The sequence below is a fragment of the Nothobranchius furzeri genome, chromosome 4 (genome assembly GCF_043380555.1).
Source record: "Nothobranchius furzeri strain GRZ-AD chromosome 4, NfurGRZ-RIMD1, whole genome shotgun sequence".
In the NCBI taxonomy this organism is placed as follows: Eukaryota; Metazoa; Chordata; class Actinopteri; order Cyprinodontiformes; family Nothobranchiidae; genus Nothobranchius; species Nothobranchius furzeri.
The window spans coordinates 80,464,961-80,482,194 of record NC_091744.1 but is presented as its reverse complement, the minus strand read 5'-3'; the positions used below and the strand labels follow the sequence as shown (position 1 = coordinate 80,482,194).

The 17,234-nt window shown below is 45.0% G+C and overlaps 2 protein-coding genes across 4 annotated transcripts in view; one reads left to right on the top strand and one right to left on the bottom strand.

Moving 5' to 3' along the window:
- Nucleotides 1-1,846: 1,846 nt before the first annotated feature.
- On the bottom strand, nt 1,847-4,222 carry LOC107388535 (Iroquois homeobox protein 5a). Its single transcript, XM_054733332.2, has 3 exons — nt 4,025-4,222; nt 2,788-3,187; nt 1,847-2,486 (listed from the first exon to the last, which is right to left on the bottom strand). The coding sequence occupies exons 1-3, from the start codon at nt 4,220-4,222 to the stop codon at nt 1,966-1,968; spliced, it is 1,119 nt and encodes a 372-aa protein (XP_054589307.2). The 3' UTR covers nt 1,847-1,965.
- LOC107389124 (ankyrin repeat domain-containing protein SOWAHC) overlaps nt 4,201-17,234 on the top strand; it is a 24,184-nt gene continuing 11,150 nt past the window's right edge. For 2 of the 3 annotated variants that reach the window (XM_054733333.2, XM_070550489.1), the window contains exons 1-5: nt 4,201-4,329; nt 5,036-5,127; nt 5,894-6,071; nt 6,798-6,901; nt 14,633-14,794. In XM_054733333.2, the coding sequence (XP_054589308.2) occupies nt 5,999-6,071; nt 6,798-6,901; nt 14,633-14,794 (339 nt within the window). In that variant the 5' untranslated portion in view covers nt 4,201-4,329; nt 5,036-5,127; nt 5,894-5,998. Of the gene's footprint in view, nt 4,330-5,035; nt 5,128-5,893; nt 6,072-6,797; nt 6,902-10,872; nt 11,282-14,632; nt 14,795-17,234 lie in introns of those variants that run through there. The other variant, XM_054733334.2, reaches the window with a different exon arrangement.

Here is a 17,234-nt window from a genome sequence, read left to right as displayed (position 1 = left end):
AGTTCCTTAAGACTCTAGATGTTGTGGGGCTGTGTAGGCTGACACGGCTCTGCAATATCGCGTGGACGTTGGGGGCAGTCCCACTGGATTGGCAGACCGGGGTGGTGGTTCCCCTATTTAAAAAGGGGCACCGCAGGATGTGTTCCAATTACAGGGGCTCACACTCCTGAGCCTCCCTGGTAAGATCCATTCAGGGGTTCTGGAGAGGAGGGTCCATCGGATTCTTGAACTTCAGATTCAGGAGGAACAATGTGGCTTACTGGATGCGCACTATACCCTTAGAGGGGTCCTGGAGGGTGCGTGTGAGTTTGCCCACATGTGTTTTGTGGATTTGGAGAAAGCATTCAACCACATTTCTTTAGGGGCCCTGTGTGTGTGTGTGTGTGTGTGTGTGTGTGTGTGTGTGTGTGTGTGTGTGCGTGCGTGCGTGCGTGCGTGCGTCCGTGCTTGTGTGTGTGGGTACTCTGGGAGTACTGTGGGTGTTGTACCGATCTGTCGTTGTGAGGAGAGCTGAGCCAGAAGGCGAAGGCCTTGATTTACCGGTCGATCTACGTTCCTACTCTCACATATGAACACGAGCTTTGGGTAGTGACCGGAAGAACGAGGTCATGGATACAAGCGGCCGAAATGAGTTTTCTCCACAGGGTGTCTGGGCGCCCCCTTAGAGATAGGGTGACAAGCTCAGTCATCCGGGAGGGGCTCGGAGTAGACCCGCTGTTCCTCCATGTCAAGAGGTGCCTGTTGGGGTGGTTCGAGCATCTGGTCAGGATGCCTCCTGGACGCCTTCTTGTTGAGGTTTTCCAGACATGTCTAACTGAGTGAAGACCCAAGGGAAGGCCCAGGACACACTGGAGGGACATGTTTCTCGGCTGGCCAGGGAACGCTTTAGGATTTCCCCGGAGGAGCTGGCCCAAGTGGCTGGGGAGAGGGAAGTCTGGGCCTCCTTGCTTAGGCTGCTGCCCCCGCGACCATCCTCCGCATGAGCGGCTGACACTGGATTCTTTGCTGCAGCTCACACCAGGACCTGGACAGGTGGGAATTTTAAAGTGTCTAGGAATTATCTATCAATAACGAGCTGTTGAAAAAAGTTCCCAGTTGTGATGTCACAATCAGAAAAATTAGCATAGAACCCTAAACCCATAGAACTGCATTGGTGACTTGGCGTTATAGAAGTAAACTGAATTGGATTAAATTCATCCTCGGAAGAAGGGTGAACATGATTACAATAACAGTTCCACTAATTACTATTTTTGTGTGAAGTTTTGTTTTATTCATTTGTTTTGCTGAAGAAATAAAACTTTTAATTTGAAGTGATTTTTATTCTGTGGGCTTGAAGGGCCACATGGATGAGTCCGTTTGAGATGAAACCACTGCAGACGTGTTTGATACCAACACCTTCATCAGGTGACTTTTATCTCCAGCTAAGCTCATTTGGTTTATTTTCATGAGAATAAAATGTGTATAAATATTTTATTGGGTACAGACAACAGAAACTAATGTTTTGACACCTTATGTGTCTCCGTCAGAGAAACATTAGTTAGTATTTCTACAGGTTTGAGTGCTCCAGCTGTAGAGCACCAGCCTGAGTGGATGACGTGCAGAAAGTTTTATCTTCTGCTTTGGTTTATTTTTAATTACTTGAGAAAAACGATGAAAGGTGTGTGAGTCGTCATGATGTCATTTACAGTTTTTACAGGGAAATGAACGAGTGAATAGGACTAAACTCCCATCATTCTGAGTGCTGCTTAAATTCCCTCTGAGGGCCATAAACGGCCCGTGAGCCACACCGTGGACACGTCTGTTGAAACGGGTCAAAGGAACACAGACCATTTCTCTGTTTCAGTAAAAAAAACATTTAATGACACGTCAGGTTTGTTAAATGTCAGATACAAAAATGGTTGTGAGAAAAGTCTGAGCCGCAGGTTCCTCCAGTGCCGCGTGGTTCTAGCTAGCCCCGGTGGCTTTCTACATGTTAGTCATGGCTCTCGTGAGTTTGTGCAGCTGCTCGTGGTTCTGGCTGTGCAGGTGGCAGTCCGGGGTCGCCGCTTCGGCCCCTGAGAGAACCTTACGCTGTAGTCCGCTTAAGCGCAGGGCCTCCAGAGGTCCAAAACTCGAGTATCCGGCCATGAAAGGGGAGGTGTAGTACAGTGGTGGGGCGTATCCATGAGACAGAGAGCTCCGCCCCCTGCACTGTGATGAGTCACTGCTCCCTGTGGCCATCTGAGCCAGGGACCAAAGTTTAGGTTTTGGGTTTTGTCCCTCGGTGCCACCGCACGAGTCCACCTGCTCTTCAGACGGGAGGCTCGGAGACAACGTGTGTTCTGACCCGCGGACTCTGAGGGTTCTGCTCGGAGGATGGGCTCCTGACCCAGAGTCTGGACCCAGTATGTGACTCCGGTCACCAGAGTCCAGATGTACGAGACTGTGGTTGGTTCTGGTTTTGTCTTGGAATAGCAACGGACATGAGTCTGTAGAGAGAACAGAACCTGACCAAAACAGAAAGCATGGATCAGAACCAGTGATCAGTAAAACATTAGACACACTTGGATCCCAGCCCGTTCACAGACCCAGTTCAGGTTCTGATCTGGCCCGGTCCAGTTACTGAACCTCATTCATCTAAAGGAACTCAAAGAATAAAATAGATTCTGAGCAACAACGAATAAATCAGGATTTTCCTTATAAATCACAGAAAATTCCAGAATAACCAGAGTTTATATTTCCCGAGCGTGGCCGTGTCTGCAGCTCAGACCGTCTGAACCTTGACCCCCCCTTGAATCGCTCACTTACCAGCACTTGTGCTCCTCATCTCCAGCTCTTCACCATGCAGCTTCATGGACTCATCATGGTTCTCTAGGTCAACGGTATCCTCCTCCTCCTCGTCCTCACTCCGGTTGCGAGGTGTCCAAGTCATTTTGTTCTCCTTCTTCAGCCTTCGTCGAGCGTTGGCGAACCAGGTAGACACCTGTGTCAGTGTCATCTTGGAGATGATTGCCAACATGATCTTCTCCCCCTTGGTGGGGTACGGGTTCCTCCTGTGCTCGTTGAGCCAGGCCTTCAGCATGGCCGTGGCATCTCGCGTGGCGCTCTTCCTGTAGGATGGGTCTCCGTAAGCGAAGGACCCCAGGGGCCCAAAGGGGCGGTAGTCCAAAGATCCTGAGACACCTGAAGAGGGATCATAAGCTGCACTCTGAAACACAAAACCCAGAGATGGTTTAGAGAGACCTGCTGCTAGCTACTCCTTTTTCACATCTTTTGGCAGCTGGTCTCTGAACAGCTGCGTGTAATCATAATGGACTAATGAGGTCAGGAAAGGCCAGATAAAAAAAACAACATTCAGTCACACAACAGCTGGTGGAAATTATTCAGTCTGAGGAAATTTAATAGATAAATTCCAACTAAATCTCATCCCCCCCCCCCCCCCAAAATAAACCTTTTCTATGTGTAAAATTATTCTTAAATATTACATTTTGTTTAATGTAAATATAATAAAACATATTTGGTTTTAAATATTCACATCATTGTAAATATTTTATATCAGGTTAGGTTAATAAATAATTATTATAATTAATCTGGGAATAAAAATAAACATTTTAATATTTTACTTATTGAAATTAAATAGTTTCTATGGATCATTAATTATCATATAACTATCCCTTTCACATCCATTATTAATGTTTTTCTCTAATTTTCTTCTTGACTCGACTTGAAAAAAATACATTATTATTATTATTATTATTATTACTATTATTGTTGTTATTATATTGTTATTATTTTATTGATTACTATTATTTTATATTATTATTTAATTTATTGTTATTACTATTATTATATTATTTTTATTAATATATTTGTATTATATTATTACTACTATTATTGCTGTTATTATTATATAATAATTATTTATTTGTGTTATTAATACGATTATTATTATTATTGTTATTATTTTATTATATTATTTTTTCTGTGCCTGCCCTGCTTCCCGCCATAAACCAGCCCTCGCTCCGGTTCCGCTCCGGGTACTCACCACAAACGAGCTGACTGCGGTGGCGCGCGGCTCTCCGCCGATCGGGAGGTGAGACGCCGCTGATGCGGAGTACGGAGCGAAGGCGGAACCCGAAGCGGAACCGAGTTCCTCCGTCCTGGGTCCCACAATGACCCCGGAACCGATAGGCAGAGCCAGAGACATGGTCGGTTGGAAAAGGAAACCCTGAGGAAAAGCCATGGCGGGTGGCGCGCGGAGCCAAACTTTTACGCACGGACCAAGTCACACCTGAGAGCGGCAGAGGGAGGAGGCGAGGATGGAGAGGAGAGCTTCCAGGAGCATCTCAGGTGCGTGCAGGTGCCGGTCGTGCTGCTGGTTTAGGTTTCAAGGTCCGGCAGCTGCGGACACCGAAGACTGAAGAGAGGAGGACGGGCTGAGCTCCTCCTCCTCCCCCTCACGCGCACTTCCTTCTGCAAACAACTGAGTCGGAGTCCAGAATCAGATGGGTTCGGACCGGTCCACTGAAACTGTCAAAGGGTTTTATTTGTAAATCTTCTGTTTAGATAAAAAAATTAAAGGTTGGTTAGGTAGCAGTTAAGGTGAAGCAGGTGATGTAGCCCCTCCTGTTCTAGCTCAGGTGGACTTCCCATCCTAGAGTCTAAACGGGTCACTGGATACAGCTGCTGTTCAGAACCTTCACCTGCCCGCTGATGATGTCACTCTCTCATCATCAAACCAGTAAAGGTGTGTGAGGATTCTTCCAGCTGCTGTCCTCTGACCCCAGCTTTAAAGTCTGGAGCATTTTTACATGTAGCTTGAAATGTTCTCCACACACTGATGGCTAACAAAAAAAAAAGAAAAAAAAAGAAGAAGAAGAACTTTCAGTCAGAAGAACAAATTATTTGAATCCCAGAAACATAAAATCCTGGAAAATCCTCATCCAGTCACAGAGAAGCCCTGTTCTAAATGACTGGATCCTTCTGCCACTCTGCTCCATAGCTGGGCGGCAGCGTTAATCTCATTTTCTCTAATTAGGGGAGCTTCTCTCAGCAGGAGGAGGAAGACTGCTGATACTCTTCATCAGTGTCCCGGGCGCAGCTGACCGGTGTGCTTCTGTCTGGACAAGCAGGACGAAGACACGGCAGGTAAGACCATGGAGGGGTGGAGTCAGGTGAAGCTCTTCCTGCTGGACCACCTCTCAGTTCCAGACTTTCTCAGACTGGGACGGAGGCACTTGCAGGAGTTGGATCTCTGCAGGATTTAGAAGACCATGAGTCCTGCAGCAGGTCCAGTCGGTGGTTCTGTGTTGATGAGGCCCAGCGGAGCAGCAGAGGTTCTGATGACCGTTGGGTTCTGATCCGAGTCCCCGGCAGCCCTGCCATCACAACGGTGATGTTTGCATGAGGAGAGTCAGATTTTCATCTCCCAGGTCCCGAAGCTTTGTGAGGATTTTCACATGAAAGGCTCGGAGCCCTGGGGCGGAAATCCAGAGGTCACCTGACGACGGAGTGTTTAATTAATCGGAAAACTCTTTTAGTATTCCAGACCGTGTTATCGGAGTGCAGACGTAATTACCTCCTGTGGGATTCCTGCAGGCAACAGCGGATCCTCCTGGTTCGCTGTTGTTTTCCCGCCTGCAGGTCGGTGAAACACAAAACACCAAAGCCACAGGTGTGGTCCAGAGTTGCTGGTTCAAAACCGCTCAGATCTTTTCATCTTCATTCTGGCCTGTTTAAAGCTTCAGTGAAGATGTGAACTTGTTCTGGTTCTGTTGGTTCGACCCGATTTGGTTTTTAGTTCTGTAACAGAGCTCTGCAGGTGTGGATGGATCTCTTGGTTCTGATGGTTCTGTTGGACCCGTGTTCATGTTTTAATCTGTAATAAGAACACCTTCCTGTTTTATTTTGCAAGGGTTTGTTCAGCTTCCTGTTTCCATGTCACTTGGATCAAACTGGATCAGGACCATCCAGGTTTGCTGTTACATCTGGACCATAAAGGTGATGAAGATCCTCCTCCATGGAGGTCCATCCAGCAGAGTGCCACAGTGATCCAACAGGACATCCAGTCCAGGACCAGAACCAGGAGCAAGGTGAGCAGGACTAGAAGAACCGTGAGTCATCAGGAGAAGGAGCCCAATCAGAGAGATTTGATATTTTCTTTTTGTTTACAAGAAGCTTAAAGGTCAAAGTTCATCTGATGTTCTGGGTCTGAAGCTGCACTCAGGGCGGGTTGAAGTGCAGCTGGAGGAGCCAACAGAAAGTTCTGGTGGGAGGTGTGATCACACCTTGATTCTGGGAGGCATGCGCTCTGCTCGCCCAGCGCTGCGGCTTCAACCAGAAGGTCTGAGAGCAGAAACAAACACCGGAGCTGCTGCACAACCAGAACCACCAGCAGGAGATGAGATGGGTCCAGACATCACAAAGTCCAGCTGGTCCTGGTTCTTCATCTTTCTCTAATTAAACCTCATCTTCATTAGATGAGGTTTGGGTTTGTTCTCCACCAGAACCACTCAGTCCAGTTGAGATCAGGACCCTTTGCTATGTGGACAAAACCACCTTCCTCCAGGACCTGACTTCACTTTCATCTAAGCTCTAGAGGTCATGACCTCCAGCTCTGATCCTTCACCTGACCACCACAGTGGAGCAGAACCAGACCAGAACCAAGCTAAAGTTCTGGAACCACCTCTCAGGTCCTGGTTCAGGTCTTTAAAGTCCCTGACCCAAAACAGACCCCCCCCCAACCAGAACCATGGGGGTCCAGGTAAACTGCAGATGTTCCTGAGTGAGTCTGAACCTCTGTTTCTGTTTCCAATCAGCTTCCTGTCTGGATCAGAACTGGGCCCAGCTGGACCAGGGGTCAGCGCCAGCTCATCACAATGAAGCTGAGGAGTCCGCCGGCAGCGTCTCCAAGGCGACAGAGGTGAGTCCAGAGACAGAAGATGCTGCTGGGGGATGATGTTATCTCTATTCATGAGCTCAGCTGTCGCTTCGGTCTTCGTGGCTGCCTTTGTTCTCAGGTAGCTCCTTCATCATCTCTGCCTTTGTTCTGGTTCTAAACGACGCCTCTGATCAGGTTCTGTCCTGACAGCGGCTCTTCAGCTGCCTGTCACTTTTCCAGCGCTGCTGTGTTCTGTCACACGGCGGGTTTTAATGGCCTGGGGTCTCATTCATCAAACATTGCGTAGTCCTTACTAAAACCGTACTTAAGCTCAGCAAAAAAAAAAAAAGTACTTACGCCAAGTAGGTTTGTGATCCATCAGACATGGAGAACGCACAGCTGCACGCAATCTCCGCTTCATAAATCGGAGACTAACGAGAATGTTTCTCAGCTGCATTTTAGTCACATCCCGCCCTCACCACGCCCACTTACTACCATAAATAGTCAATGCAAAGTGCCTTGTGGATCTCATGCATATACGTAAGCCGGCTGTTGCAGCGCTCCGCCAATGACATGGCGACCGTAGATCAAGGCAGATCAAGGAAGCGCAATTTCACAGAAGCAGAAATTGAGGTACATGTGGGTGAGGTGGAGAAATAAAAGGAAGTGCTTTTGCAAAACAAATAAAAGAAAATCCACAAAGTGGCACAGCGTTGCTGAAGCCGTCAATGTTGTGAATTCTTCAGAGAGATCTGTGGCGGACATAAAAACATGGTCCAATCGGGATTCGATTCCCAGACTCCCAGGTGAAAGTCATGTGCGCTAACCAGTCCGCCAACAGGAGATCTTCCCTGTACAAGTAGCCAGGGCGCATGATCAATCGAGTCACAATGACAGGACACACACTGTCACAGACGCATGACATTCTGTCTCAATCTGTCCCCCTGTCCGTATTCTGTGCTTCAGGCTGTGTCTGTGTGTGTCTGTGTGTGTGAGTGTGCGCGCATGTGTGTGTATGCGCATGTGTGTGCGTGTGGGGGTCTTGTTCTGTGATAAAATGAAGCAGTAGAAGTGATAATGCTGCAGTATTTCATAATTTTATCCTTCTCAGCAGCAGCACTGCAGGTGCTCTCCATGTCCAAAATGTGCGTAAGCCAGGTCCTTAGTCAACTTAAAGTTGTGCACATTGTTCCGCTGAGTTTTCTTTCATAAATCCCAAAGTTTGCGTGGAAAGTTGCTTACGCAGTTTTCCGACCCCGTTTTGGGCGTAAGCAAGCTTCACAAATGAGGCCCCCAGGTTTTGGTTCTGCTTTCGTCTCAAACATGCAGCTGACTCTTTTACTTCCTGTCGTCTCCAACATGGCTGCTAGTGGCTGCAGTGTCTCAACAATAAAGCTGTCACCAGGTGAGACCACACGGATCATCTGAGCTGTGTGTTGTTTCTTAGTCAGGGAAACTTCCCACTCATTTACACCAAGGGGGCAGGGCTAAAACCTCCTAGAACCAAGCCAGGTGCATGGACTTCTACGTGTTTCCCTGTGTGCACCCTGAGGAGGTGATCTGGACCGGATCTGGGTTGAGATGCAGAAGTGGTGGCGTACTCCTCTGATAGAGGTTCTGATGGACCTCCACCTCTGCTTCCTGATGTAAACAAGTTATGATGGAACAAAGACACTGATATGGAGGAAGTTTTCTAGCCGTCAGAAAAATGACAAAAACTCTTCCTAAGATAGTGATAGGAGAACTAATCTGAATGCAAATAGGATTAGAGCGCCTGCTTTAGCATCTGATAATCAGTTTACAGGCCTGAGTCTTCATCGTGGGGGTGGGGCTGGTGTTAACCATCATGCAGATAAAGACTCGTGAGAGCACCAGCAGCCTGATGCAGATGCTCCTCAGAGTCGTCATGGTTTAGAGAGCAGAAGGTCTGTTCCGATCAAACACAAACAGGAAGTGCACAGAATGATGTCAGCTGGGTTCAGCGTCTGCAGCCAAACTAAAAATGTTGTGGTCAGAATCAAGCTGGTTCACTTCCAGCGAGTCTGAGTCAGAAGCAGCTTGATGAGATCAGAACGCATCGGGACTAAAAAGATCCCACTGATTAGATCTGCTGATCTTGGGAAGAGCCGGGTTGTCCTCCCGGATTCAAACTCATCCTGATCCCTTATCCTCCTGAGGTAAAAACAGACTCCGCCTCCACACGCACGCTACAGGGTGACACGGGAATGGATTGTCTTTGCTTTCCCAACTCACTCCCATCTCAAAGAAATGCTCTTGTCCCAATCCCAGGCAGCAAGGAAAAATAAAATCCTCTCCCATCCCAATGACATCATTCCCACTCCCTCCCAGTCCCAGCAGGTGTTTTTAAGGTGTGGCGATTTTAAACCAACCAACCAAACAAACAAACAAACAAACAAACTAATGTAATGATTTAATTTACATCTATTTAATGAACCATAAGATGTGACATTCCATAGGAAATATGAAATCAATCTTATGGACCTTTGGGTACTTTTAACCAGAAGTTTGGGACTTTTTATTGCAGGGATTATGTAACACTTCGTATTAACTGAGAGACAAGAGAAGAGAGAGTCACCTTTAAAACGTTTAAGAAGATTAATTTCTAAACAATTTTAAACAAGACTAACTCTAAACTCTAAGTGAATGGATGGATCTTGGTGTGAATGAGACGTGAGATGAACGGTGTGTGTGTGAGTGATGTTGTCATCAGAACTCTCGGATCCGGAGAAGCAAGTCTGAATGATGTTGTGATGTTTTGCTCTTAAGCTACGATCGGAGATTCATAAACACATGAGACGCCATTTTGTTTCTCCACACATACCCTAAGGATGAGACATCCGTACAGAACCAGAATGCCAGGTCCTCGGACCCCCCTTTCGGTACCGGAGCCGACGAAACAGCATCAGCAGTACAATAGACTAGTCTTTGGATTGTCTCCTTGTAAAAAGCGACAGTTGGTTGACAGCGTCAGATGGACCCGGAGGGTCAGTGAGTTCAGCGTTTATTCTGAAAGGAACCGTTGCTTGGTTGGTAAAGTGCAACAGATTTTATCCAGCTTGTGGGTTCTTTGCTTAAAAAGGAAGTCCGGGTGGCCGGTCCGATACTTCTCTTAGAACACGGTGAACTGACTTAAGATGGCGTGGGGACTGGTTTTATTAATCTGGATGTTTTGATTTACGGTCGAATCAAAGTTTGACAGATTTATAAACACCACAGAGACTATGCCACGCTTCAGAAAGGAAGGTTCCGATTGGATGAGAAAGAAAAAATGTGTCATGTGGCTTTAAGCATTACATGGATCCGGATGTCTAGTGCAGCTAGATTAAAGTCATATTACTTATTAAAACTTACTAATCATAACATTGTCATTTCACAGATTGGTTCACATCTTACTATTGGACTAACACCATGTTTGATTAGCTTTATTAAAAATAGAAAGAGTTTGTCTTCTTTCTTCTCTTGAGCTGGAAAGGGAGCAGTTTTGGAAGCAAATGCATGGCCTTGAGGCAGTCTCATGCAGATTAGTTCTGTGTAACGTGAGGAAATATGGGTTTTCTGTGCCAAAGGTCATTTGACTCGGCTGGGTCAAGTGCTGGGTCGCTGAGAACTTTCACCCACAGATTAAGACCTGAACGCCAGCGAGTCTGGGAGAAACCATAACATCTGAACACCTGCAAAGCCAGAAGATGTGTTCCCATGGAAAAGCTAGTCTTAATAGAGTCTTACGCTTCCTTTGTTTATTAATGCTAAATAATCATTTTACCATTTTACTCATTATAAATGTGTTTTAATCAAATGAATGATTATTATGCTTTGGGTAATCATAATAACTAATGAATCACTGCTTAATTAAATAATGTTCTGAGGATGTTTTAGTGGTGACCTTCACACACTCAAACACACACACACACATCCGCTCTCACAGTAAACTCCAAAACACATTTGCTGACGCACACGTTTTGCTTTGAGAAGAGAAAGGCTTTTGGTAAGTTTCAGTTCATGATTCAGTTCGAGTTGGTCAACGAGAGAGAGAGGACGTGAATTACAACCGCTAACGGGGGAACGGAGCCCACCGGCTCCTTTCTTCCCCCCTCTCACGCTATTCCTGCCAAGACAGACAGGAATAGCTGAATTGCAACAACTAACGCGGACTCGCCTCGAGTCCTTTGATTTCTGAGTAAACTAAGCTTAAGAAAACGCATCTGCAAACGTTTTTCCATCAACGTGTACCGCGGGCATCTCTGGACCGGGTCGCGGACATCTCCGTCTCCTCTGCCAGCCGCTGGTGTCACCTGGATGAAACATCACCATTCTCTGGCGTCCCGGATCTAAAAGAGGGTCCGACTTTAGGTGAGGCAGTCCACGGCAGATAACGTTTTGATGCATCTTTTCCAACAAAACGTAAGTTTATTCAAACCATCACTTTTCACTCAGACACCTGTTTCTTCCTGAAGCAAAATCTAACGCACACACACGCACTCAGCTCACCTCATGTTCAATCTTCACACATTCACCACAAGGTCTATTTGAACAAGCATATCAACTGTTAAAGATTGTCCCACAAAGTTGCCAATGTTGATTGTCATTTCCATGTTTGTCATTTCAAAAATCATTAGTTTAGTTTGAAGAATCAAAACTTTTAACTTTCAAACTTGTTTCTTCATTGAACTGAAACACAGACACACGGATATTATTGTCAGTTTATCGATGAAAACAAACTTTGAGTCTTCTTAAAACTATACAATTTGGTTATTAATTTAATAAAATTAATATCACAAATTAATATGTAGAATGGTTCCTCTTTCATAAAAAAGCATAAACCATAACGCTACATCTGTGTCAGAGACATCTTAGGAGAGAGGGTAAATAAACTTTGGTGGAATAGCTCCTTCATCACGTTACATAAACAAACAAACAAACAAACAAACAAACAAACAAACAAACAAAAACAATCACACTGCCCAGAGAAAGAGTCTGGTAACTCACAGGCAGAGCGGCACATGAGGGGCGGGACTAGCCTGCTCAAAAATAACCAATCAGAAAACAGACGGAAATGCCGACTGTACCGCGCAACGCTGTAGTTTTTTAGCTGTAGTAAAAAATGGCGTCTGGCGACAGCGCAAACCTCTTTCTTTTGAAGAAAGGCTTTTAGTGCTTCTACTTGTTGTGGTTTTAAAGACAGTCAAGTAATTTAGACCAGAGGAAAGAGCCGCAGCAAACTCCGCTTCAGTCGCCATGTTTATGACAAACTCGGTGTTGTGGTGTGTGACGTACGCTGCTCAGTGCTGATTGGCTCGGTTAGAATTCTCAGGGGGCGGGGTTATTTTAATAGGAGCATTACCAGACCCATTCTCTGAGCAGAATTAAACAGAGGAGGAGTCTGACAGGCCAGGCTAGCAGCTGCTACTTACCACATGGCCAGATTTATGGTGGTTCTTTCCTCCTGTGGGAAGTTTGCTGAACTCACAGCCATTTTCCCTCAGTTTTCTTCGTGTCTGGTTCGATGACGTCACTTTCATGAAACGTATTTGTAGTCCTGGACTTATTTTCACACAAAACCGAAAATATCGTTCCCCCCGTTCAAAAATAAGCACTTTCTTGGTATCGAAATATGTCTTTAAAATTCACGGACATTATATGTGAAATCCATGGTCTGAAACAAGCAGGATTAGAATAATTAATAATAATCAAAATAACGTTTTTAGCCCCGTTGACTTGTATTCATTTTTTCATTCTTTTGGGGACCCGTGATGCGGAAGTAGGTGGGCGGGACTTAGGCTCCCCATAAAGTCCGATGATTTAAACACATCAGTATGTCCGACGTGTTCTCGTAGTCGGAAAGGTTAGACCGAACTAACGTAAATTCAAACAGCACACTAATTTAAAGACAAGAGTCTCATATTGAACACACACACACACACACACACACACACACACACACACACACACACACACACACACACACACACACACACACACACAGCAGAAACAATTCAATTTTATAGGTGTGTGTGTGTGTGTGTAGAATTGTGTGTGTGCCGCTAAAGATGTGTGTATGTAGATAGAGCTAACTCTCTGCCATCTAGTGGTCATTTCTTAAAACCCTTTCACCACATTTTCATGACTCACGCACTCATATTAGCTAAATAACCAAATAGTTTTTCAGATTATTAAACGTTAAATGTAGGTCCATCTTTTATAACTACAGGATCCTGAGATTCTATAGTTTTCCACAGAAAAACACATTTGTCCCATTAACACAAATTTAGACTAATTCCAAAAGAAATTCAAATTTCCCAGCATTTTCCACAGAGCCAGCCTCACTGTGCTGAGCAGACGGTTGGTGCCCTCTACTGGCTGGTAGATGCAAACATAAATCCAGTGTCGTGCCCGTCAAAATAAATATTTGATTATTTTTTAATTAAAGGAAATACAGTACCTTCATTCTGCACACCTCTAAATGCCCCATGGAGGTAACATTTTTGTAAATATAGCTATTTATTAAATTGTTCCATGTCCAGCCTTTAATAATTAGAAAAAAATACTCGTTAAAGATTTGCCCCTTTAAGCCCGAGTGTCCCTCAACTTTAGCATCACAATTTATGCCCAAAATATCAATAAAAATCATCAAGTGGCACCTTTAACAGGACTATAGAGCCTGGACTACAAGACCATACAAACCTTTTTTACGTACTCCAAACACAACTAAACTGAAATGAAATGAATTGTGGAAAATCGCTCTTCATGTTGAAAAGAAAGAAAGAGGAAAACTTATTTTACACGCAGCTTTCCTCTGGTAACTCTCAGCAGAACTTCCTCTGAACTCTACACTACACCTCTTTCGACAGTGGGATGTGAAAGTTTGCGCAGCATTTATGATTTTCCTGTATAAGTCGTTGGTTGTTACAATAAATATATCATACAAGAGACACACAGTGATATTTGAGAAGTGAAACAAAGTTTATAGGATTTACAGAAAGTGTGCAATAATTGTTTAAAGTTAGCCAATCGGAGGAGAAATCACCAAATGTGAGAAAATAAGACTCCATATCCTGTCGTCTGAAGCTTCTTTCTCCTCCAGCTGACTTGTTCTGGGCACTTCTGAGCTTTTTATCCCCTGAGTATGAACTATAAAGTATTCATCCTACTAGAGACCACTGCAGATGCTCCGATTAAACAAATGTCCCACACCTTTAAACAGCTGTACGTGAAGTAACATATGGTCATTGTTTTTTAATGTGATAAATGTGAAATGCCAGACCGAATGACATGTTGCCCTTAATGATGGTTTTAGTAGATGTTTTAGTAGTTGTTCAACAAACAGCTGAGATAAACCTGTGTCTCTTAAAGGAACAGTAACATTAGGCTACAACAGCACTTACAATAACTCCTTATGGAATCCAGATCCTGTCGTTTGAACCACCGGAGCTTTTTTCTCAAGAGAACTTCCTACTAGAGACCACTGCAGATGTATTAAAATATGAGTAAAGGACCTCTTTAAAGAGCAGACTAGCGAAGAAGGCTACAAGAAGAGACTGGGTGTTAGTGTTTACAGTCCAGGGGATGAGTGAGGCATGAAGAAGAAGAAGGAACTACTTCATCCAGCTGTCTCTGGCTGCTGGGCAGACGGCAGATGATTTGCAGCTGGGACAGGAAAAATGTGTGTGTGTGTGTGTTTTGTGTGTGTTTTGTGTGCGTAAAGACCTCTCTGCAGTCATTCACTCTTTAGAAACTGTCCCTAATGTGTTTCAGTCTGGTGGAGCTCCAGCTGCTCAGAGAGCAGACAGACCTGCAGACCTGCTGGTACCTGCAGCCGCCAGTGGCCATGGAGGAGACGCGACCACCTGTTGTGACCTCTTGTCCCTGCGGAGCGGCTCATTCTCACTGACCAGTGAACCGGGTGCCTTCTGCAGGGTGAGTGGATGAACACTTGGTCGCAGTGGTTTGAAGAGTGGATGTTCTGCGTCAGACTAACAGATGATGGGATGTAATCTGTGTTTCAGAAAATCTTTGGCACAAAGCTGAAACGAGAGTTACTCAGCAAATTTTGAATGAGTGTAGTAAGCATCTGATTGGCTGAGACCTACAGGTGTTCTTCTTTTCTTGGTGTCATGTTGACTCTCCAGCATCCAGCTCAGTGCTTTATGTGGGACGGACATTCTGACACAGTCACATCAGTGTCTGTATGCAGGGGGTTGCCGGGGCGATAAGGAACCCACTGAATGCCTTTGCAGCGTAATAATAATTCACTTGACCTTTAGTGACCCCTGTGAGGCTTTAACAACAGGGTTGCTGCTGTAGAACAGACGGTGTCACCGGCTCCAGAATGGGTTTTCTTCTGAAACAATCCAAACGAACCGATTTGTCCTCCTGAACACAAGGACGAGGTGGTTACCATCTCGTTACCATCTGCTCTCATGTCAATCATCCGCTGGCTGCAGAGTCTCAATTAAAATGTTAATGAGAGCAGAGACCTCATCACAGATGGATTCTGTCTGATCAGACTCCTCCTGTTCAATTGGGAGGAGCTTTCTTCCTCCAACCAACCTCATGTTCCCTTGATTTTATCCCTACCACCTTGTTCATCAGGATGTTTGACCAAATGGGTCCATGCGTTGTAGATTTTATTCATTTATCCCTACAATCTGGTTCTGTACCATCTGTTTTCAAACATGCAGTTATTGAACCCATCCTTTAAAACCCAAACTTGGACTCATCTCAGCTTAAAAAGTACAGACCCATTTCTAAATGACCATTTATCTCTAAAATATTGGACAAGGTTGTGGCAGATCAACTGATTACTTTTCTGGAACTACACAACAGTTTTGGTAAATTCCAGTCTGGTTTTGGTAAAAAGCATTCAACAGAAACAGCTTTGCTTAAAGTTTCCAGTGACATCATGATGGCTGCAGACAACGGGGAATTCACAGTGTTAGTATTGTTAGATCTTTCTGCAGCTTTTGACACTGTTGATCACAGCACCTTCATAACATACTTGGTGACTTGGTGGGGATCTCTGGAATTGTTCTAGACTGATTTAGATTGTACTTTTCTAACAGAAGTTAAAGTGTCTGTAGAAACCAAATCATGTCAGATTCTACCCATCTGTTCTGTGGGGTACCCCAAGGCTCTGTTTTGGGTCCACTGTTGTTTCTACTGTACATACACCCTCTTGGACAGATACTTGATTCTTTTCATAATGTCTCTTATCACATACACTCACCAAAAGGATTATCAGGAAAACCCCACTAATGACTTGTTTGACCCCCTTTCTCCTTCAGAACTACCTTAATTCTACGAGGTGTTGATTCAACAAGGTGCTGAAAGCATTCTTTAGAAATGTTGGCCCATATTTATAGGATAGCATCTTGCAGTTGATGGGGATGTGTTGGATGCACATCCAGGGCATGAAGCTCCCGTTCCACCACATCCCAAAGATGCTCTATCTGGTTGAGATCTGGTGACTGTGGGGGCTGTTGTAGTACGGTGAACTCATCGTCATGTTCAAGAAACCAATTTGAAATGATTGGAGCTTTATGACATGGTGCATTATCCTGCTGGAAGTAGTCATCAGAGGATGGTACATGGTGGTCATGAAGGGATGGACATGGTCAGAAACAATGCTCAGGTAGCTTGTGGCATTTAAACCATGCCCAGCTGGCACTAAGGGGCCTAAAGTGTGCCAAGAAAACGTCCCCCACACCATGACACCATCACCACCAGCCTGCACAGTGGTAACAAGGCATGATGGATCCATGTTCTCATTCTGTTTACGCCAAATTCTGACTCTACCATTTGGATGTCTCAACAGAAATGGGGACTCATCAGACCAGGCAACATTTTTCCAGTCTTCAACTGTCCAATCATGTAATTGTTTGTAATTTTAGTTGTAATAGAGGGGGTGGTGGTCGGAGGGACCGGTGGTGTCTGTGTACGGCAGCCTTGCCCCCGTCAGCGTGTCACAGGGCAGCTGTAGCTACCATGTAGCTCATCATCACCAGCGGGTGAACATGTGAAAGTTCAGACCATTTATAATGGGATCTAATTCTAAATGTGTTCCCTTTGGTGGCAAAGAAGGCTCAGCAGAGACTTTACTTCCTAAGAATCTTCAGGAAAAATAAAATCTCTCAAAAACTGCTGATATCATTCTATCGCTGTTCCACTGAGAGCATCCTGTGCTACTGCCTCTGGATGTGGTTCTCCAGCTGCACAGTAGCACAAAGGAAGTCACTTCAGAGGAATGTAGAGACAACAGTTTGTAAAAGAGAATTCACGTCCTGTAGTCTTTGAGTTCTGCCATCTGCTCGGCCCGGCCAAGCCGAGCATGTAAGCATTGACCCATCCTTCAAGGTCA

Excerpts from the sequence above, each read along its gene's own strand:
- LOC107388535 (XM_054733332.2), bottom strand. The coding sequence starts at position 4,222 with ATGGCTTTTCCTCAGGGTTTCCTTTTCCAACCGACCATGTCTCTGGCT. Across the intron at positions 3,188-4,024 it reads CCGCAGTCAGCTCGTTTGTG|AGTGCAGCTTATGATCCCTC; the intron begins GTGAGTACCCGG and ends TTTGTGTTTCAG. Across the intron at positions 2,487-2,787 it reads GATGAGGAGCACAAGTGCTG|GTTCTGTTCTCTCTACAGAC; the intron begins GTAAGTGAGCGA and ends TGTTTTGGTCAG.